At 35.0% G+C, this 24,132-nt stretch overlaps 1 protein-coding gene across 5 annotated transcripts in view; it reads right to left on the bottom strand.

The window, feature by feature from the left end:
- Positions 1 to 24,132, bottom strand: part of GULP1 (GULP, engulfment adaptor PTB domain containing 1) — a 307,929-nt gene that overhangs the window by 112,716 nt on the left and 171,081 nt on the right. For all 5 annotated transcript variants that reach the window (XM_025404712.1, XM_025404710.1, XM_025404713.1 and 2 more), the window contains 2 exons: positions 6,763 to 6,834; positions 924 to 985 (listed from right to left, as the gene is read on the bottom strand). In XM_025404712.1, coding sequence (XP_025260497.1) covers positions 924 to 985; positions 6,763 to 6,790 — 90 coding nt within the window. In that variant the 5' untranslated portion in view covers positions 6,791 to 6,834. The remainder of the gene's footprint in view (positions 1 to 923; positions 986 to 6,762; positions 6,835 to 24,132) is intronic.

The raw sequence follows: 24,132 nt of genomic DNA, 5'->3' as shown, positions 1-24,132 counted from the left end.
AGTTTGGTGATCATTAACTACAAAATAGCATCTTTCTTTAAAGTCCCTGTTGTAAACTGAATTCACTCATTTTTTTCAACAACAAATGAAATCTTTAGACACAGAGTATAGATTAATGTTTCCAGTTCTCTATTAAAATGCAGCAACTTGAACAAAATAATTTTTAAAAGGCACCTTTTTGTGTGCTTTATAAAAATAATTTAGGGTGGGTAGAGTGGCTTATGCCTGTAATCCCAGCACTTTGGGGGCTGAGGCAGGTGGACCACTTGAGGTCAGGAGTTTGAGACCAGCCTGGCCAACACGGTGAAATCCCATTTCTATTAAAAATACAAAAATTAGCTGGGCATGGTAGCACGTGCCTATAATTCCAGCTACTCCAGAGGCTGAAGTGGGAGAATCACTTGAACCCAGGAGATGGAGGCTGCAGTGAGCCAAGATCTCCCCAATGCACTCCAGCCTGGCTTACAGAGCACGTCTTCATCTCAATAAAATAAAAATTTAAACTTTGTTCTTTTTTCTTGAATGATAATTACATTTATGAAAATTGCAGCTCATTTCTCTCATTTGCAGGTTTTTATATTTAGGTCGTGTAATGTAACATTAAAATATTTTTAAAGAAAGCTAATTTGTTAGTGGTTTGAGTTTCTACAGGCCACAATATTGCAAATATTTTTAACAATAACCATCACTTGAAGAAAACACATGTTTGACTTAAATAGTAATTTTAAAGAATATACTTTTAAAAAGAGAAACTATTCTACAGAGAAAAATAACTTCCCATGCCACAATTATTTTATTTATGTAAGCTTTTTTCAGGAATCACTAACCAGGAAATGTCAATACATAAGCAATCTAAGATTAGCCATGAATCAGAAATAATACTATAACAAAATAAAATTAAGTAATATATGAACTATTTTTACCTTTGCATTATAGGGAATGAAATGTTTAGATAAAGCTTCAGGTGTATGCATCCATGTTTTGTCTGCAATAAAAAATACACAGAGTTAAATTTTAGGTTTGGTGTCATATTCATGCATTACCATTTGTAGGACATCTGAGCTGGGTAGAGTATTTCTAATTCTGAGATTCTTTGCTAAATTGAGAAAGAATAACCACTCAGATAGAAGAACAATGCAGTTAAGGAGTGATTATAGGATTCTTTCTTTGGTATAAAAGTCCCTAGCTTTTCCTTTTAAAGTTTTCAAATAATACAAATGATACCAAATTTTAAAAGAACATATAAAAACAATATCAGAGGGCTATGAGTAATTACATTCATTTGTGATTTAAAACAAGTATCTTTCTTCTTTCACTTTATATACTCATGAATTATAGGTTATTTTTCTTAATTCCTAGAACAATAAAATATAATCTGCTCTTTACCTCTTTGTGAATATTATATTGTAGCATCAAGATTTAGCTATTCTAAAGGGAAATTATCATATTATACTAACAACTGCATTTGTATGAAACTGAAATAAACCAACTTACTATGTTTATTTGGAAATCAATATAATATTATGATAAATCCTTATTCTAAATTTGAAGAAACAATGATTAAAGGTCTTCTCTCAGGAGTTTTGGATAGAAATAGTCTCAAATGCAATAAATCAAAATATTTCTTAGATAAGTGTTAAAAATGTTAGAAATAAAAGTAACTCAAAAGGATAGAATATATTAAAACTAATTGTATTATATATTATTTATATCTTGTTATTTATATTTGTATTACTAATATTTTTAATTTAATTTTTGAAATTTACTAATATAGCCCACATATTTTCCCCAATATTTTGATGAATGCATAAGGGGGAGAAAAAAAATGTTAACATTTACATGAAACAAATTGGCTTTTTTTTGAATCTGCATTTATTTGGAGTACGACTTCTCAATCTTCAATATTTTGTCTCCATTCATGTAGCTTTGTATGTATCTTATTTTTCATGGGAGTTTAAACATTTAGGATCAGTACTATAAATAGAACAAAATCAAAGATTTATTTTACCATGAAACATATAAGTACAAACTGGAAGGAAATATTGTATTACTAACAAAGTATTTTCAACATTAAATTTAGATTTTTTAAATGCTGTTAACAGAAACTAACTTGATACCCTTAATAGGTTCTTCTTAAACTGGGTGAATGTGAAGACATAGAGAAAATGGCACATAGTTTTGGAATGTAAACTATTTTATACTATTTGAATAATAATGCAGTATATTTATATTAAACTTGTTTATGGGGTACAATGCAATATTCTCAAGTATTTTCAATACAAAAGATGAAGGGCCAAGAGAATTGGGGCTATTTGTGACTACTAGAGGGAATATATGATAGTCGTACTTGAGTGAAGTATTTTGAACAGCAATATATTCTAAGTTTTAAAAAAATATTGACATTGACATTTAACGTGTGAAATTTGTATTTTCTATATGGATTTTCATCTTAGCTATACTTTTTGTGATTGCTAATGGATAGTAATATGATTAATTCAAGAATAATTTGCACTTAGATTTGGAATATAGTCTTGCTTTTATACATTAAAAGAAGTAAATCACAATACTTCTTCCAAGGCAATAAAACACAAAACAAAAAAACAAAAAACACCTTTAGGAAAACTAAAAAGATGTCCAATTTCTCCTTTTAACTCCTTCACTTAATTCTTTTCATGTCTCCTTTCCAAAACATACAAGACATCTGAGGAACATGCGAAGTCTAACTAAACTCTCACCATGATGGGTCATACTAATCCTGAGGTAGAGAGTTATTAATAATTTCTTTCTCCATAAACCACTATTACGTGAAAACTGATGAAATTGACTCTGTTATAGACTCATATTGCAGTGACCTAAAAAGAGTATACCAAGCTGCCTCTGCTGACAGACTAAAATAATCACAATATTAAATTTCGATGGATAAGCTGCAGTTCCTACAATGACAAAATCTGCATCCATATATCGAGTGCTGATAATTTAGTGCTTGTTTATTACATAACCTCAAGTATGAGCAGTACAATTTATAAAACCTGAAGGATTTCCAAAATGCATTCTTACTGTCATCCTCATTTATATTTTGGCAAAAACATGACAAAATAAGACTCTTTATATTAACTTATAGATATGACTAAATCTTGAGTAGGAAATAGATATGATGGTCCTGGTCACTATATATGTTCATAGAAGGTATTAGATATATGAAAATGTGCAGAAATGGGAATATAGAGATTCTAAAAAGAGTTCCCCTTCTTTGAATTAAAGTAAAGTCACTAACTCAATATTGAACACTTACATGAAGGAAAATGTCAACATTTCAACATATTTGACAAACATCAATGTACTTTGATTGCTGGGTCAATAAATTTAGGTTTTCAAAATGCATTTAGATGAATAACTCATCAAGAAATATAGAGTAAATTCATTATTTTTGTATCATCAGAGCTTACAATGGTGAAACATCTACTTTTGAGTACTTTAAATTTAAAACTAAATGCTGGTTGATGAATAGATACATTTGAATAAAATGTTTGTTAAAAAAGAAAGTAACATTTAAATATTAAATTTTAAGTGCTGTGCACTATGATATCTACTCGACAGTATGTCAACTAAGTTTAAAAAATGTAATTAGTTGAATTATTTAATCATTTATTCACATGTTATTTTTATGCTTTTCTACTTAATGATTTATATTTGATGTAATAAATAGAATATATATTTTTTTAATTAAAAGAGAAAATTAACTTAGGGAAAGAATCTAAAACAAAGACAATCATTAAAATTTAATCTATGATTATATTTGACTAATTTTTAAAGAGCTTTTCAAAAGAGCTCAAAATGATATGACTCTAATATATTCAGCACTCTTCAGAATCTCTGAGTAACTCTAACACCATTAGAGCATTTGAAAAGAAAATCAGTGAATTCAATCAAGAAATACAAACTTACTAATTCAGAGATTAAATAAAAAAATAACACACAATTATGTTTAAGTTTTAAGATGGTCTTTTTTCCTTAGGCTTCTGAGGTCCAGGATCATTTAGTAAGATTACATGTGATGACCAAGTATACTGGGTATGTATGAAATAAAGAGTAAGCTTTTATTGATAGAAGACCATCTTGCTTTGTTTAGGATACTGTACACAGTGTATGTTGATGGTAGTTTTGGAAACATGACTTAAATTAAATATTCTCTAGTGATATAATTATAGCTTATAGCTCCAGCTTATCCAGATATACAAATACTCTCACAAAATTTAAGTTTTTTATCTCAAATTAAAATTTAATGAAATAATGCTATTGATGGAAACCAGAAGCAGGGGCTCTAAAATTTTTTTCTTTAACAACTTCACCCAATGATAAAGTCAGAACTGATTGGTAAACTTAAGGTAAAATTTTCAGTTTCAAGTTCTAACTACAGGTTGGGGCAAAATATTAATGAATGAATTCCTGATACTAAATCATTAGACCTGAAAAATAAGAGAAGCCAAAAGAAATTGAAAGTGAATGAAGCAAATCGGGAAATAACAAGTGCTTCTGCTTCTTGATTCTCCGAATCACTCCACTATTCCCATAGTTGTACTCCCACTGTGTTCAAATGAGACAAATATACAATTACTGGTTACTCACATTACTATCCAACTCTTGAGATTTCTCAATGAAAAACCATTCTAAACCCCCTTCAAATAAACAGTAAATTAGAAATGTGGAGTTTCAACTTTAAAGCAATAGGAAAGGAGGATTGTTAGCATATATATAAAGAAAGGCCTAGAAGTGTTTATTAAAAATAACTTAGAGTGATTAAAGTGTTAAGTTGTGATGTAAGATTTCTATTGCTTTATTAAAAATACTTCAGGTTGGGCACAGTGGCTCACGCCTATAATCCCAACACTTTGGGAGGCCAAGGCAGGAGGATCACTTGATGCTAGGAGTTTGAGACCAGCCCCGGCAACATAGCAAGATCCTGTCTCTATATAAAATAAAACGAAAATTTCAATATATCATAGAATTATTTATAGATTTTGTTACTAGTAAAAGGAATGAAAGACACACTATTTTACTTTTGGTACTTTTTTTACATTTAAAAACATTTAAAATTTTTAAAATATTTACAAATCAGAAGCAGCTACAGACTATAATCAATGTCATTTTGCTTTCCCCTTATTCGGAAAAAATAAGTAAAATAATAAATTTCTAGCTTCCCAGGGTTGAAAAGTGCCTTAAAGGTTACGTTATCTAAATTCTCACTGAATACATTAATCTTCTCTGCCACATCCAAATGTTTGAACACCTCTCACTTCAGAGACCAAAAAAAGCTAGCAATTTGAGTAATTTAATTAAACTTTTACATGACTTTCTTGGAATTCTGTTTCCCTATATTAAATCAGTGACATTATCATTTACACCTATTTGTCCTTTACTAAACTCAACCCCATGGCTAAATGGCAGTCCTTCAAATATTGAAAGACAGCTCTCATTAACACATGAATGGTTCTCAGTCATGCTTCCTGTTGCATGGCTGAAAGTCCTGAAGTCATCTCAGTCCTTCTCATCTGGGCATGTTACTATGTGTCAGTTAACACTGTAACCTTTTAAAGGGAGAACACACAGTGCCTGAATGCCTGATATTGAACAGAACACTAGTCATGGTTCTGGACTATTCATTATCCATACATTAGAAAATGACACAGAGCCTTTGATAATCACACTGTTGACTTTATTCTTCAGCCATTTTTACTCACACAGCATTTAAGGTGCATCTTCCAAATAACAGCAATATTTGAATCATGATAAAAGTATTAGATTTTCTGGGCCCTTGTTTGACAATTTGCAGTATCTTAGTAAGTTTATAGGGTGGAATAAGGCCTAACTTGTCATTTTTTTCTTCACACATCTGTAATCCTACTATAGCATTCATGTATCATTACCTTCTATCTATGAATTTGATTATCATTATTTAAGTATTCTTTCAATCATCTACGAATTTGATTATCATTATTTAAGAATTATTTCCCAATTCATTAATAATGTAAAAGAGGAGAGAGCCTGATGCCCTCCACTAGAGAACTCCTTTGAGAATGAAAAGGATACATTATTTAAACTTCACTGACATCAACAAAGTTATACTTATTTTTCTATATTTGTAAGTGCATCATAAAATAGTTTGTCAAATGCCATGTTTTTCTGCCCATTAAGAAACAACATCTAACTAGCTGTTTCTTTCAGTCTTATAGTGATCATTATAATATACTGCATTCATAATTATTTAAATTCCTACCCAAAAATTAATAACAAACTTATTTTGGCCTCATTGCTTTAAATCTATCTACTACCAATCCTCACATATTATTCAATGATACATGAAGCCTGTGCACACTCACACACATAATTATGAATGAATTTATGTTACCTTAATCTTATGTAAGCCCAGGAAATTTAGTATTATATGGCTACATAAGCTAAAGTTAGAACGGAGTTTCAGATAATTTTATTCTTTGCAATTTCACAACAAGCTTCAAATTGCCAGGCGACATATTATCACATATGTATTGTGAACTCAGTGTAATAAACAACTTTGATCTTTCACTAGGGTGATAACTGGAGAAAGCTAATTAGCAACATTTGCAGATTTGTGTTGCTCTAATCTAACTTCATTTCTTGGCCAGGTGGTTGAAAAACAAGAAAAACTGATTTCTTAACATCTGTGCTTTACGTTCATAGCAACATTGGCTTGACTCCCAAGTTTTAAAAAATGACCACACTTACCTTTCTTCCTGCTAAAAGCACGGTTCATGATGAGGATCAGCCAAATAAATGTTCAGTTCCACGCCTTATATCCTGTAAAAGTGACAAAATATTAAAACATAAATGAAGGACTGTTGACTGACCTCTCTTTTGCTAATGTGGTTTTAATTACAAAGCCTTTTTAAATTTTTAAAAATATTTACAAATAGTATTCTATAATGCTTCAAAGGACATTGGGTAAGGAAAAATACAAGTACTTAATAATGTGAGTGGCAAAAGCAGATAGGAACAGAAATTCCTCCAAAGTTCTTCAATTTTGTCTTTTTTCTATTATACATCCATCATAAACTATATTTATTTGCAAACTTAAGGAGAAGAAAAATCGATACTTTTTCCTCAGCTTGTTGATAAGAGGTGTGTATATAAACACTTGATTTTTTATTTAACTGAGGCCCAGAGAAGTTTCATGTCTATTACAAAGTCACAAAGACAGGTGATACACTAGGAGCAGTGGTTAAAACCATAGGATAAAATTACCTACCAATTAAGATTGTTTTACACATTAGGAAAGATACGAAAGTACCTGGCACAGTATCCGGCACATACTGAGCTCAGAAAATATTAGCTACTCTCTTTGTGTTAGATACAGCATGGGATCCAAATTTAGTGCTCTTTTTATATGCATTATTTATCCATCAAAGAGGTCCTCTTAATACCTGTTGTGTAGTGTATTCACTATGAGGGTTACACATCAAATTCGGCAGCTTAGGTAAAGGACTTTATGCACTGTTGTTCAATTGAGATCTTTCAATTTTATATCTTTAATGACTTCGTGTACAAAACAACAATAACAAAAAGTTTTCTGGAGTAATTCCCTCAGAGACTCAGAGACAATTCACATTAAGGTCTGAGAAGAAAGTTACGATTAAATATTTATTGGCACTGTATTGTAATCTATATTTGGGGTCCATAAAATAGTTAATCTTACAGATACAACACTCAGAAGTAACTCTGCTGCTCTAGCAACAAAGTATTCATGAATTAACATTAAGATAGCCTTTCACTTCTACTTTATCTTCTATGAGGACTAGTGTTACAGGTATATTACAGGGTAACAGATTTTTTTTAGAATTAAAATATTTTGCTATTTTTCAAAAATTGGCATTTTTTTCATTTTTTAGAATTCAACCACAGTAAATAAAACTGTTTAATAATGTTCTTCCTTGATAACCTAGAGACCTGCTTCAACAGAAATCAAAGGAAACTCATGTGTTCAGTGTAAGAGCCCAATTTGGTGTGCTTCCATCTGCAGGTGGCAAGACAGTAACTGAACTCAGGGTAAAGCTTTCCTCACTCTCTGCCCACTGTTGCCTAGAGATCTCAGCTAATAGAGATAAATTCACAAGAGACCAAAAGCTTTGCATGATTCTGGAAATAGCTTCCCCCATTCCACTCTAAGACTCAAAGTCTGACCACAACTTCCTGCTAGGAGATCTTCGTAATTTTATCATATTCTTTATTCCTAAGTATGTCAGTCAACACAAGCAGCTCAGGTTACTCTCATCACTCAGAATCTAATTCTAATGCATTACATTCTGTAATCACATCTTTCACTTCTCCTATCATCTGGAAACATTTCACTGTGTCATCTGGCATTCACAGTAAATCATTATCAAAATGCACTCAGCGTTTTTTCTAAAGATTTTATCCTCTCTGCCACTCTTACTGAAACCTAGTTGTTGCCTGAGCAAACTAGTTCTACTGCAGTCCTTTCAAGAGGCTGGCTGTTTATCTCCCACACATATTATACCAACAGACCAAGAAATGATGCATTTTCAATTATTGTACTTCTCTTTTTTTTCAAAACCCTTAATTTCTTTGAGGATTTTGCCATCAGACTATATATATACATAATGGAATATAACACAACAGAGAATATAATATATTTGGTATCATTTCAAAAGTTACTTTTCACCTATATTTTAACAGACCTGGTTATTTATTGAGCATATCCTGAAGAAATAAGGAAAAAATTTTTAAAAATTAGTAGAAAAATAATATAATATATGCAAATGTAAAATTTGTCTTCTCTGGAAAAATAAAGTAACAAAATACTATGAAGTTTATTAATCAGCAGACCAAATTTAGTATACCTCTGCACTACTCAAATGTCATCACCATGAGGTGGACATTTTCAACAAAAGAAGATTGTGAAATATAAAAAAGGAGTTTAATACTACATGATTAAAAAATTCATAAAATTAAATAATAGTGTGACTTTTAAATTAAGAAAAATAAAATATAAACAACTTGGGGACATATAAATAGAACAAGAATAACAAAAAAAACCTTTCACATAATTATATAAAGTTCATTTGAGCAAACATGGAGGATATATGACATGACAATACTGTGACTCTAAAACACCAAAAGCACTTTTGCTTGCTCAAAAAATGCATAGATACAAATGTCAATATATATCAGATAAGTCATTCTTTCGAAATAAACTATAACTTAACTATCCAAACACCACTTGTTAGCATTTTATTTGATCCACTGTGCACTCTACACTGTTTTTGTAAAACACATCTTACAACTCCACCAGAAAACGTGTAGATATTAGCTACTTTGTTCAGTACCCCAATGTGTATAATACAATACATGACAGTACGTTGGCATTCAATATACTATTTATTATACGTATTAATAATGCATATTTTAATGTACTTTTATAATTGAAATGAAATACATAGTTAAAGTTTTAATGTTAGTAAGTTAAGAAATACAATTCTATGTAAATTGACTATCTCAATTTATAGTGTAACATAAATCCTTCTTTTTAGAGAAACTTTTCACAAATATTGTTTTAGTAACTACAAATACATGTATGAATCATTTCCCTAGTAAAACGTTACTTTGGGGAGGCAGAACAAGATGGCAGAATAGAAGGTTCCACTAATTGTCTCCCCAACAAAGACATCAATTTAACAACTATCCAAACAAACAAACAAACATACAAATGCACCTTCACAAGAATCAAACATCAGATGAGCACTCACAGTGCCTGGTTTTAACTTTGTATCACTGAAAGAGGCACTGAAAAGGTAGAAGGAACAGTTTTGAATCACCAGCATCACTCCTCCCCTACCCTCCAGCAGGAGCATTTCTGAGTGCTGGGGAAGGGAGACCACAGCAATTGTAAGGCATTCAACTCAGTGTTATCCTGTTATAGCAGAAAGCAAAACCACACCAAACTCAGTTGACCCCTGGCCATGGAGGGAGCCTTTAAAACTGCCTTAGCCAGAGGGATATGTCTGATCCCAGCTGTCGAAACTTTAGTTACCACAAGCCTCGCCACTGTGGGCTAAAGTGTTCTGGGGCTCCAAATAAACTGGAAAGGCAATCTAGGTCACAAGCAATGCAAGTTTTAGTTAAGTCCGAGTGATGAACTGGGCCCAGAGCCAGTAGACTGCTGGGGCAGGTGACCTACTGAGACACAAGCTGAGACAATTAAGCTCCAAAAGAGACCCCTTCTTTCCACTCAAGGAGAGAAGAGGGAAGAGTGGAAAGGACTGTCTTTTGCAGCTTGGATAGCAGTTCAGTCCCAGCAGGGTAGGACATCTGTCAGAGTTATCAGGTACCTGTTCCAGGCTCTAGTTCCAATACAACATTTCTAGACACCTTGCACCAGAAGATAATCCTTTGCCTTGAAACGAAAAACTCAGTACTAGTAGCCTTCATTACCTACTAACTGAAGAGCCCTTGGGCATTGAATAAGTGGCAGTAATACTCAGGTGGTACATTGAGAAACTTGGGTGAGACTCTGAGGCTTGCTGGCTTCAAATGAGACTTAGCACATTCTCAACTGTGGTGGCTATGGGGTAAGATTCCTTCAGCTTGAGAAAAGTGGAGGGAAAAGTAAAGGGGACTTTGTCTTGCACCTAGATACCAGCTCAGCCACAGTGGGGCAGAGAACCAACTGGTCTCTTGGGGTTGCTGATTCCAAAACTGGGCTCTTGCACAACATTTTTGGACCTGTCCTTGGCCACAGGAGAGTCCACTGCCCCGAAGGGTGAGTCTCAGGACTGGCAAGATTCACCACAAGCTGACTAAAGAGCCCATGGACCTCAGGGTAACATCAGCAGTAGTCTGGCAGTACTCACCGTGGGCCTGTAGTGACAGTTGCCATGGGGTGAGGCATACCTTCCTTCGGAAAGGGGCTGAAAGAATGAGAAGGACTGTGTCTTGTGGTTTCAGTTCAGCCACAGGACAACAGAACACCAGAAAGACTTCTGTAGTTTTTGACTCTAGTTCATGGCTTCCAATAGGCAACTCTGGACCTGCCTGGGGCCTGGGATAACACAGTGCCCTGAATGGAAGGACAGAGGCCTAGCTGGCTTTGCCAACTGCTGATTGTAAAGCCCCAGGGTCTTGGAAGAAAACAGGCAATAGTCAGGGGTTACAGCAGGTTTTGGGCAAGAACCAGTGCTGTTCTGGCTTCATGTCTCACCCAACACAGTCCAGGGGGTGGGCTGAGGGGTGCTTGTGTCACTCCACCCCACTTCAGGTGGTTCAGAACAGAGAAACAGAGAGAGAGAGAGAGAGAGAGAGAGAGAGAGAGAGACCCCATTTGTTTGAAAGAAAAAGAAGAGAAGAAGGGAAGAGGCCAAGTCTTTGCATGGTGATCTGGAGAATTCTTTCAGATCTTGTCCAAGACCATCAAGGCAGTATCTCTATGAGTCTCTAAGAACCACAGCATTACTGGGCTTGGGGTCCCCCCTAAAGCAGATACAGCTTAGATCACAACATCCAAGTCTTTTTGAAAATCTGAAAAGCTTTTTCAAGGACAGTTACAAACAAGTGCAGACTGCGAAGACTACAATAAATACCTAACTCTTCAATGCCCAGACACAGATGATCATCTACAAGTATTAGGACAATCCAAGTAAGCATGACCTCACCAAATAAACTAAATCAGGCACGAGAAAACAATCCTGGAAAAACAGGGATGTGTCACCTTTCAGACAGAGAATTCAAAATAGCTTTGTTGAAGAAACTCAAATAAATTCAAGATACCACAGAGAAGGCATTCAGAATTCTATTAGATAATTTAAGAAAGAAATTGCAATAATTAAAAAGAATCAAGCAGAAATTCTGGACCTGAAAAATGCAATGGGCATAGTAAAGAACACATTAGAGTCTTTTAATAGCAAATTTGACCAAATAGAAGAAAGAATTAATGAGCTTGAAACCAAGCTATTGAAAAATACATGGTCAGAGGAGACAAAAGAATAAAAGAAGTAAAAAGAATGGAGAATGCCTGCGGAATCTAGAAAATAGCCCCCAAAGGGCAAATCTAAGTGTTACTTGGCCTTAAAGAAGAAACAGAGAAAGAGATAGGAGTGTAAAGTTTATTCAAAAGGGTAATATCAGAAAACTTCACAAACCTAGAGAAAGACAGCAATATCCAAGTACAAGAAGGTTATACAACACCAAGCAGATTTAACACAAAGAAGACTATCTCAAGGTCATTAATAATCAAACTCCCAAAGATCAAGGATAGAGACAAGATGCTAAAATCAACAAGAGAGAGGAAACAAATAACATACAATGGAGTTCCAATACATCTGGCAGCAGATTTTTCAGTGGAAACCTTATAGACCAAGAGAGAATGTCATGACATATTTAAACTGCTAAAGGAAAAAAATTCTTTTATCCTAGAATAGTATATACAGTGAAAATATCCTTTAAACATAAAGGAGACATAAAGATTTTCCCAAACAATAGCTGAGTTATTCCATCAACACCAGACCTGTCCTAGAATAGATGCTAAAGCAAGTACTTTAGTTGGAAAGAACAGAATGTTAATGAGCAATAAATAATCACCAAAGATACAAAACTCACTGGTAATAGTAAGAACACAGAAAATCAGAATATTGTGACACTGTAACTGTGGTATGTAAACTACTCTTAAGTAGAAGACTAAACCATGAAACAATCAAAAATAATAACTACAACAACTTTTCCAGACACAGTACAATAAGACATAAATGGAAATTTAAGAAGTTTAAAAAGCAGGGACATAGTTAAGATGTAGAGTTTTTATTTCATTTCTTTTTACTTGTTAGTTGGTTTATGTAAACAGTCTTAAGTTGTTATCAGATTAAGATAATTTGTTATAAAGTAATACTTGCAAGTCTCGTGGTAACCTCAAACCAAAAAACATACAAGAGATACACAAAAAATGAAAAGCAAAAAACTAAATCATATCACCAGACAAAAACTCCTTCAATAAAAGGAAGACAGGAAGGAAAGAAAAAAGGAAGAGAAGATCACAAAACAACCAGATAACAAATAATAAAATGGCAGGAGTAAGTCCTTAGTTATCAATAATACCATTGAATCTAAATGGACTAAACTCTCCAATCAAAAGACATAGAGTGGCTAAACAAGGGTGGGGGGCAATGGGGGGACGAGCCATTGATCTGTTGCCTACAAGAAACACACTTCACCTATAAAGGCACTCATAGACTGAAAATAAAGGTATAACGCTATTCCATGCCAATAGAAGCCAAAAAAGAGTAAGAGTAGCTATATTTATTTCAGATAAAATAGATTTCAAGGCAAAAACTACAAAAGGAGAAAAAGAAGGTCACTATATAATAATGAAGTGGTCAATTCAGCAAGAGGATATAACAATTTTAAAAATATAGAGTTAGACTCCAATATAATAATAGCTGGAGATTTCAACATTCCACTTTTAGCACTAAACAGATGTTCCAGACAGAAAATTAACAAAGAAACTTTAAACTTAATCTACACTCTAGACAAAATGGAAGTGACAGATATTTACAGAACATTTAAGTGGTTGCAGAACACACATTATTTTCCTCAGACCATGGATCATTCTCAAGGGCAGACCATATGTTAGGTCAAAAAACAGTTTAAAACATTCAAAAAACTGAAATAATATCTAGCATCTTCTCTGACCAAAACTGAATAAAACTAGAAATCAATAACGAGAAGAATTCTGAAAACTATACAAATATATGAAAATTAAACAACATGCTCCAGAATGATGAGTGGGTTGTGAAGAAGTTGAGAAGGAAATTGGAAATTTTCCTGAAACAAATGACAGTGGAAACACAGTATACGAAAACCTATGGAATACAGCCAAAGCAGTACTGAGAGGGAAGTTTATAACCATAAGTGACTCCATCAAAAATGAAGAAAAGCTTCAAATAAACAAACAAATGATACATTTTAAAAATTAGGAAAACAAGAGCAACCCAAACTCAAAATTAGTAAAGAGAAAATATCCAAATAAATCAAATCTGACACAAAAGGAGATTGTACAACAGACATTCAGCAGACATTCAAAGGATCATTCGTGGCGACTATGAGCAACTGCATGCCAATAAAATGGAAAAATCTAGAATAAATGGACAAATTCCTAGAAACATAGGAATGTATTCCTAGAAACATAGGAAGTGTATCAAGATTGAACCAGGAAGATATTCAAAACATAAACAAATCAATAACAAGTGACAAGATCAAAGCTGTAATAAAGTTTAACAGTAAAGAAAACCCTGGGACCTGATGACTTCATGGGTCAATTCTACCAAACATTTAAAGAACTAATACCAATACTAACCAAAGTATTCCAAAAAATAGAGGAGGAGAGAATACTTCCAAACTCATTCTACGAGACCAGTACTACCGTGACTCTAAAACTAGACAAAGGCACATCTGAGATACAGAAAACTATAAGCCAATATCACTAATGAATACTGATGTAAAAATCCTCAACAAAGTACTAGCGAACTGAATTCAACAATACATTAAAAATATCATTCATCATGAATCCCAAGTGGGATTCCATCTCCGGGATGAAAGAATGGTTCAACATAGGCAAATCAATCAGTGTGCTATATCATACAAACAGATCAAAGGATTAAAAACCATATGATCATCTCAATAGATGCTAAAAAAGCATTTGATAAAATTCAACATCTTTCATGATAAAAACCATAAAAAATGAGTATACAAGAAACATACGTCAACATAATAAAAACCATATATGACAGACCCACAGCTACTATCATACTAAATGAAGAAAAAATGAAAGCCTTTCCTTTGAAATCTGGAACACAACAAGGATGCACACTTTCACTACTGTTATTCACTCTCTCTTGCTCCTGCTCACACCATGTGAGATGCCTTACTCCCCCTTTGCCTACCGCGATGACTGGAAGTTCCTGAAGCCTCCCCAGAAACAGAAACCACTATGCCTCCTGTACAGCCTGCAGAACCGTGAGCCAGTTAAACCTCATTTCTTTATAAATTACCCAGTTTCAGGTATCTTTATATAGCAATGTGAGAATGGACTAATGCACTTGTGATCCCGGAAAAAAAGCAAAAAAGAAATTATCCCACACCTTTGTGTTCCAGAAACAGCTTATTGCAAGGAACTCTTCCCCATATGACTTAGATGAGATGTAGGATACTTCCCTTGTGTACTTATCATCTGTGATAGAGTCTTCATTTGATTGACTTACTTATTTTTCATATCTCTTAAAATGTTTATTTAGTATCTCATACATCATTATGCCTAAAAGCAAAGGGAATGATATTTGTAAATGAGGAAAAAAATAAGTTATCACTAAGTGAACCACATGGAAAATATTAGTAGGAAATACAATAGCTGAGATTTTTTAAAGCAATGATAAATGGCCTAAATTGGAGAACTGTGTGTAAAGCTTACAGATATATTACTGAGTTCAAAGATAAAGTGGAGAAATTCTCCTAGGTGACTACAAAAAAGTAAAGAAATATACCAAATAAATACTAAGATATATGAAATAAAACTGCCAAAATCTTGATACTGAGATTACCATAGAGAAAAATATAAACAAAGAGGAGGGTATAACTGAAAAAATTATGAAGAGATATTTCAGAGAATTAAAAAAGATTATGAAAAATCTCAAACTGTAAGTGTTCAGCATGTTATCATAAAATTAAGAATATTACAGGCAGAAAGAAAATATGCAACACTTCCAGGCAGAAAGAGAAGGTTGCCTCAATAGCAACAAGAACTCTCTACTCTTTGTTCCAGTTTAATTCCAGATCTTTCCAACCCCTGAGATTTAGCATTATTATGAAGGATGCCTCAATAGCAACAAGAACTCTCTACCCTTTGTTCCACTTTAATTTCAGATCTTTCCAACCCCTGAGATTTAGCATTATTATCCTCCTAACTCCAACTCTTGAAAATAATGAGAGACTTCTCTTTTAACTTTTGCTACAAACTTTTGTTTTTTTCAACTGTGTCATGTCCTCAGACCCTTGGCAGTCTTGCTTGATTTATATTTCTAAGGGAAACCTGACCAGTCTAATTGATAGATGAATATTGAAGGTAACAAAAAGAAATTCAAGGACAGCTGCTACTTTTTTTTCCCTTCTTAAATGAGTGAATCATAGTGCCATATATTAAGAAAGGGACACTTGGGAAAAGCAAAGTTTGAAAGGCAGAATTTAAGACTTCTGTTTTGAAGCCTTTCCTTATTAGTATAGTGGTGAGTTTTCCTACCTGTCAAGACTTCTGTTTTGGATATGTTAGTTCTGAGATACCTACCAGACATCGAAGATGAGATGCTGAATTAGTAGTTGGATATATGAGTCATGGTCTGGTAGGTAGGATAGGAATAGAGATACAAAGTAACCAGCTTGCACATGATGAGATTAGTTAAGAAGTATATGTAAATAGATAAATGATAATTGAGCCTAAAAGCATGCCAAATTTATGAACGATGCAGAATAAGAAGAGCAAGTTAGAGATAGACAAAAAATAGTCATCACCTGTAATCTCACTTTGGGAGGCTAAGGCAGGAGGATCATGAGGTCAGGAGATAGAGACCATCCTGGCTAACATGGTGAAATCCCGTCTCTACTAAAAATACAAAAAAAAAAAAAAAATTAGCTGAGCATGGTGGTGGGTGCCTGTAGTCCCAGCTACTCAGGCGGCTGAGGCAGGAAAGTGGCGTGAACCCAGGAGGCAGACCTTGCAGTGAGACGAGATCGCACCACTGCACTCCAGCCTGGGCAACAGAGCGAGACTCTGGGGGAAAAAAAAAAAAAAAGCAGCCACTGAGGTCAAATAAAAACCAGCAAAGTGTGCTTTCTGGCATCCAAATGAAGTATGTTTTTATTAGGAGAAAAAAATGATTTAATGATATTGAGAGCTCTACAAAGAGAAAGCCTGAAAAATGACCATTAGTTTCAGAACATGGAGATAATCGGTGACCTTTGCATCGCACTTTCCGAAGACAGGGACTAAAATAGCCTGACTGGGGAGGGGGTAGATCAAAATGGCAAAATAGAAGGCTCTCCCAATTGTCCCCCCAGTGAGGACACCAAGTGAACAACTATCTACACACACACCCACACACACACCTTCATATGAACCAAAAATAAGGTGAGCACTCACACTACCTGCTTTTACCTTCATACCGCTGAAAGAGGCACTGGAAAAAGTCTTGAATCTCAGACCCCATCCCTCCTCCATCCCTCAGTAGAGGCAACCCTGCTCAGAGAAGCAGACTGGTGTTTCTGAGAGCATTGTTGTGCACTGGGGAGAGGAAGAACTAGCAATTCTGAGGCATTGAACTCAGTGCTGCCCTTGTTAATAGCAGAAAGCAAAACCAGACCAAATTCAGGTAAAGCTAGCCTAAGGAGAGAGAATTTAAATAAGCCCCATAAAAAGGGGAATTGCCAATCCCAGTGTTTGGAACTTCAGCTCCCCCAAGCCTTGCCATCATGAGCTAAAGGGCTCTGAACCCAGTCAGTGGACTGAGGGAAAGAGGAGGTCATGACCTACTGAGACACCAGTCAGGACTGGTAAGGGACTGTTGGCATCATCCTTCCACTAACCTCAGGCTGCATAGCTTGTGGATCCAAAAGAGACCCCTTCTTTCTGCTTGAGGATCAGAGAGGGAAGAGTGGGGAGGACTCTATCTTACCTCTTGGATACCAGCTCAGGCACAGCAGGATAGGGCACCAGTCAGTCTTATGGCCCCTGTTCAGGCCTTAGCTCCCTGATGACATTTCTAGAAACACCATGTACCAGAAGGAAACCTACTGCCTTGAAGGGAAGAACTCAGTCATGGCAAGATTTGTAACGTGCCAACAAAAGAATAACCAGAATAATAACCAGAAGTAATACCTAGGTACTACATCAAAAACATTGGGTGAGACTCTGAGACTTACTGGCTTCAGATGAGGCTCTGTACATTCCCAGCCGTGGTGGTTACAGGGTGAGACTCCTTATGCTTGAGAAGTGGAGGAAAAAGTAAAGGGGACATTGTCATGCATCTTAGGTACCAGCTCAGCCACAGGGTGGTAGAGCATGAAGTGGGATCTGAGGTCCCTGACTCCAGGACTTGACTCTTGGATGGCATTTCTGGACCTGCTCTGGGGAAGAGAGGAAGCCTACTGCCATGAAGGTTGAGTCTCAGGCTTGACAGAATTCACTAGAAGCTGATTAAATAGCCCTTAGGCCTTAGGGAACATTGGCGGTAGTCTGGCAGTATTCCCCATAGGCCTGAGGTGGCAGTGGCCACATGGTGAGGCTCTTCTGCCTTTGGAAAGGGGAGGCAGAAATGGGAGGACTGCATCTCATGATTTGAGTTGCCAGCTCAACCACAGTATAATAGAACAACAAATGGACTTGTAAGGTTTTTGACTCCAGCCTCTGGCTCCCAGGTGGCACCTCTGAACCCATCTAGGTCCTGGGGCAACTCACCACCCTAAAGGAAAGAATACAGGCCTGGCTGGTATTGCCACTTGCTGATTGTAGAGCCCCAGAGCTTTGAGCAAAAATAGGCAGTAGCCAGGGAGTGATTACAGCAGTCCTTAGGTGAGAACCAGTGCTATGCTGGCTTCAGGTCTGACCCAGTGCAGGGTGTGTCACTCTACCCTCTGCTCCAGGTGGCTCAGAATACAGAGAGGGACTTTGTTTGGGAGAAAGTAAGGGAAGAGAACAAGAGTCTCTGCCTGGTAATCCAGAGAATTCTTTGGGATCTTGACCTAGACCATCAATACAGTACCTCTATGAGTCTATAAGAACCACAGCATTAGAGAACTTGAGGTCCCCCATAAAGAAGATACAGCTTAAATCACAACACCTAAGTCATTTTGAATATATGGAAAGCCTGCCCAAGAAGGATGCATACAAATAAGCTCAGATTGTGGAGACTACAATAAATACCTAATTCATCAATGGCCAGACACATGAACATCTACAAGTATCAAGATGATCCAGGAAAAGATGACCTCACCAAATGAACTAAATAAGGCATCAAGGAATAATCCTGGAGAAACAGAGATAAGTGACCTTTGAATTCAGACAGAGAATTCACAATATCTGAATGAAGAAAACTTGAAGACAGTCAAGATAACACAGAGAAGGAATTCAAAATTTGATCAGATAAATTCAACAAAGACATTGAAATAATTAAAAAGAATCAAGCAGAAAATCTGGAGCTGAAAAATGCAAATGTCATATCAAAGAATGCATCAGAGTCTTTTAATAGAAGAATTGATAAAGCAGAGGAAAGAATTAGTGGGCTTGAAGACAGCCTATTTGGAAGTACATAATCAGAGGAGAAAAAAGAAAAAAGAAAAAAACAACAACAATGAAGCATATGGACAGCATCTAGAAATGTGCAACAGGGCAAATCTAAGAGTTATTAGCCTTAAAGAGGAGGTAGAGAAAAAGATAAAACTAGAAAGGGATAATAACAGAGAACTTCCTAAACCTCGAGAAATATATCAATATCCAAGTAAAAGAAGATTATAGAACACCAAGGAGATCTAATCCAAAGAAGACTGCCTTAAGGCATTTAATCAAACTCCCAAAGGCCAAGGATAAAGAAAGGATGCTAAAAGTAGCAAGAGAAAAGAAACAAATAACAGAAAATTGAGTTCCAACACATCTGACAGCAGACTTTTCAGTGGAAACTTTACAGACCAGGATAGCATGGCATGACATACTTAAAGTGCTGAAAGAAAAAATATTTTTTCCTAGAATATATCTGGCAAAAATACCTTTCAAACTTGAAGGAGAAATAAACACTTTACCACACAAACAAAAGCTGAGGGATTTCATCAACACCAGACCTTTCCCACAAGAAATGCTGAAGGGAATACTTAAATCAGAAAGAAAAGTATGTTAATGAGCAATAAGAAATCACTTATTATTTCAATTTTTTGAATGTTTTAAGACTTGTTTTGTGACCTAACATACGGTCTATCCTTGAGAATGTTTCATGTGCTGCAGAACAGAATGTGTATTCTGCAGCAATTTGATGAAATGTTCTGTAAATACCTGTTAGCTCCATTTGGCCTAGAGTACAAAACTCAATGGGAATAGTAAGAACACAGAAAAACAGAAACTATTATAACACTGTAATAAGTTTATGAACTACTCTAAAGTGCAAAAACTAAACAATGATCCAATCAAAAATAATAACTACAACAGTTTTTCAAGAAAAATGGAACAATAAGATGTAAGTAGTAACAAAATGTTAAAAGAAAACAGGGGTATGAAGTTATGGCATCAAGTCTTCATAAGTTTTCTTTCCTTGTTTATGAAAATGATGTTAAGTTGTTATCAGCTTAAAATAATGGGTTATAAGATGGTATTTGCAAGCTTCATGGTGACCTCAAAGCAAAAAAATATATAATGAATATACAAAAATAAAAAAAACAAGAAACTAAATCGTATCACCAGACAAAATCATCTTCAATAAAAGGAAACCAGGAAGAAACTGTAAGAAAAGACAAAGAAGTTCACTATATAATAATGAAGGTGTCAATTCAGCAAAAGGATATAATAATTTTAAATATATATGCACCCAACACTGGAGCACCCAGATATATGAAGCAAATATTATTAGAGCTAAAGAGACACACTCCAATCCAATAATAGCTGGAGACTCCAACACACGACTGTAAGCGTTGGAAATATCTTCCAGACAGAAAATAAACAAAGAAAATTCAAACTTAATCTGCATACTAGGCCAAATGGAGCTAACAGGTATTTACAGAACATTTCATCAAATTGCTGCAGAATACACATTCTGTTCTGCAGCACATGAAACATTCTCAAGGATAGACCATATGTGAGGTCACAAAACAAGTCTTAAAACATTCAAAAAAATTGAAATAATATCAAGCATCTCTTCAGACTACACTGGAATAAAAGTAGAAATCAATGAGAAAATTTGGAAACTATATAAAGACATAAAAATTACACAATATGCTCCTGAATGATCAATGTGTTAATGAGGAAACTAAGCAGAAAGTTGCAAAATTTATTGAAACAAATGATAATGAAAATGCAACATACTCAAGCACACAGGATACAGCAAAAGCAGTACTAAAAGGGAAGTTTATAGCTGTGACTCCAACAAAAAAGAAAAACTTCAAATGAATAATGTAATCATGCATCTTAAAGAACTAGAAAAACAAGAACAAACCAAACCCCAAATCAATAGAGGAGAAGAAATGATAAAGATCAAACAGAAATAAATAAAATTAAAATGAAGAAAACAATATAAAAAATCAATGAAAGAAAAGGTTATTTTTTTAAAGTTAAATAAAATTGATAAACCTTCACCCAGACTAAGAAAAAATAGAGACAATGCAAATAAAAGCAGAGATGATAAAGAAAATTTTACAACTGCTACCCCAGAAATTCTAAGAATCATTAGTGGCTACTATGAGCTACTATGTCTAGAAGAAATCGACAAATTCCTAGACACATACAACCTACCAATATTGAACCAGGAAGGAATTCAAAACCTGAATAGGGTGATAACAAGTAACAAGATTAAAGCCTTAATTAAAAGGTTCCCAGGGCTGGGCACAGTAGCTCAGCCTATAATCCCAGCACTTTGGGAGGCTGAGGTGGGTGGATCACCTGAAGTCAGGAGTTTGAGTCCAGCTTGACCAACACGGAGAAACCCCATCTCTATGAAAAATACAAAATTAGTTGGGAGTGGTGGCACATGCCCGTAATCTCAGTTAGTCGGGAGGCTAGGCAGGAGAATTGCTTGAGTTCATGAGGTGGAGGTTGCAGTGAGCCGAGACCATGCCATTGTACTCCAGCCTGGGCAACAAGAGCAAAATTCTGTCTCAAAAAAAAACCAAAACAAACAAACAAACAAAAACAAACAAACAAACAAAAACAGGTTACCAGTAAAATGAAGCCCAGGACCCAATGGCTTCACTGTTGAATTCTACCAAACATTTAAAGAAGAGCTAATACCAATCCTACTCAAACTATTTAAACTATTCGAAAAACAGAGGTGGAGGGAATACTTCCAAATTCATTCTATGAGGCCAGGATTATCCTGATAACAAAACCAGACAAAATACATCATAAATAAATGAACAAATAAACAAACAGATAAACAGAAAATAAAACTATAGGTCAATATCACTGATGAATATTGATACAAAAATCCTCTACAAAGTGGTAGCAAACCAAATTCAACAATACATTTAAAAGATTATTCATCATGACCAAGTGGGATTTACCCTTAGGATGCAATAATGGTTTAACATATGCAAATAAATCAATGTGCTACACATCATACAAACAGACTGAAGGATAAAAACCATACGATCATTGCAATTGATGCTGAAAATTCGACATCCCCTCATGATAAAAATCCTCAAAAACTGGGCATAGAAAGAACATACCTCAATGTAATTAAAACCATATATGACAGACCCACAGCTAGTGTCATACTGAATGGAGAAAAACTGAAAGCCTTACCCGTGAAATCTGAACATAACAAGGATGCACACTTTCACCACTGTTTTTCTACACAGTACTGGAAGTCCTAGCTGGAGAAATCAGACAACAGAAAGAAATAAAGGGCATCCAAATTGGAGAGGAAGAAGTGAAACTATCTTTGTTTGCAGATGAAAGGATCTTATATTTGGAAAAACCTAAACACTCCACCAAAAAACAAACAAAAAAAACTATTAGAACTCATAAACAGGCCGGGCGCGGTGGCTCAAGCCTGTAATCCCAGCACTTTGGGAGGCCGAGACGGGCGGATCACGAGGTCAGGAGATCGAGACCATCCTGGCTGACACGGTGAAACCCCGTCTCTACTAAAAAATACAAAAAACTAGCCGGGCGAGGTGGCGGGCGCCTGTAGTCCCAGCTACTCGGGAGGCTGAGGCAGGAGAATGGCATGAACCTGGGAGGCGGAGCTTGCAGTGAGCTGAGATCCGGCCACTGCACTCCAGCCTGACTCCGTCTCAAAAAAAAAAAAAGAACTCATAAACAAATTCACTAAAATTGTACAACACAAAAATCAACATACAAAAGTCAACAGGATTTTTATATGCCAACAGTAAACAATCTGAAAAAAAAAATCAAAAAAGAATTCCCATTTACAATAGTCACAAATAAAATTAAATACCTAGGAATTAACTTAACCAAAGAAGTGAAAGATACCTATAATGAAAACTATAAAATACCAATGAGAAAAGCTAAAGAGAAGACCAGAAAATGCAAAGATATTCCATATTCGTGGGTTGGAAGAATCAATATTGTTAAAATGTACATACTACCCTAAAGCAATCTACAGATTCAATGCAATCCCTATCAAAATACCAATGACATTCTTCAAATAAATAGAATACAACTATCCTAAAATTTATATGAAACCACAAAAGACCCACAGTAGCCAAAGCTATCCTAAGCAAAAAGAACAAAAATGGAGGAATCATATTACCTGACTTCAAACTGTACTACAAAACAGCATAGTACTGTCATAAAAACAGACACATAGACCAATGAAACACAATAGAGACTTCAGAAATAAATCCACATACCTACAGTAAACACATTTGCTACAAAGGTGCCAAGAACATACACTGGGAAAAAGACAGTTTCTTCAATAAATGATGCTGGGAAAACTGAATATCTATATGCAGAAGAATGAAACTAGACCCCATCTCTTGCCACATACAAACATCAAATCAATATAGGGTAAGACTTCAAATTATGAAACTACTAGAAGAATACATTAGGAAAAACATCCAGGACATTGATCTGGGCAAAAATTTCTTTAGTAATAACCCACAAGTACAGGCAACTCAAGCAAAATGGACAAATGGTATCTCATTAAGTTGGAAAGCATTTACACAGCAAAGGAAACAATCAATGGGATAAAATATTTGCAAACTACCCACTTGACAAGGGATTAATAACCAGAATATGTAAGGAGCTCAAACAATGCTGTAGGAAAAAATCTAATAATCCGATTAAAATATGGGTAAAAATTTGATTAGCTATTTCTCAAAATGAGA

This window comes from Theropithecus gelada, chromosome 12 (genome assembly GCF_003255815.1).
Source record: "Theropithecus gelada isolate Dixy chromosome 12, Tgel_1.0, whole genome shotgun sequence".
Lineage (NCBI taxonomy): Eukaryota > Metazoa > Chordata > Mammalia > Primates > Cercopithecidae > Theropithecus > Theropithecus gelada.
Note: the sequence above shows the minus strand (reverse complement) of the source record. Positions and strands in the feature narration are given on the sequence as shown.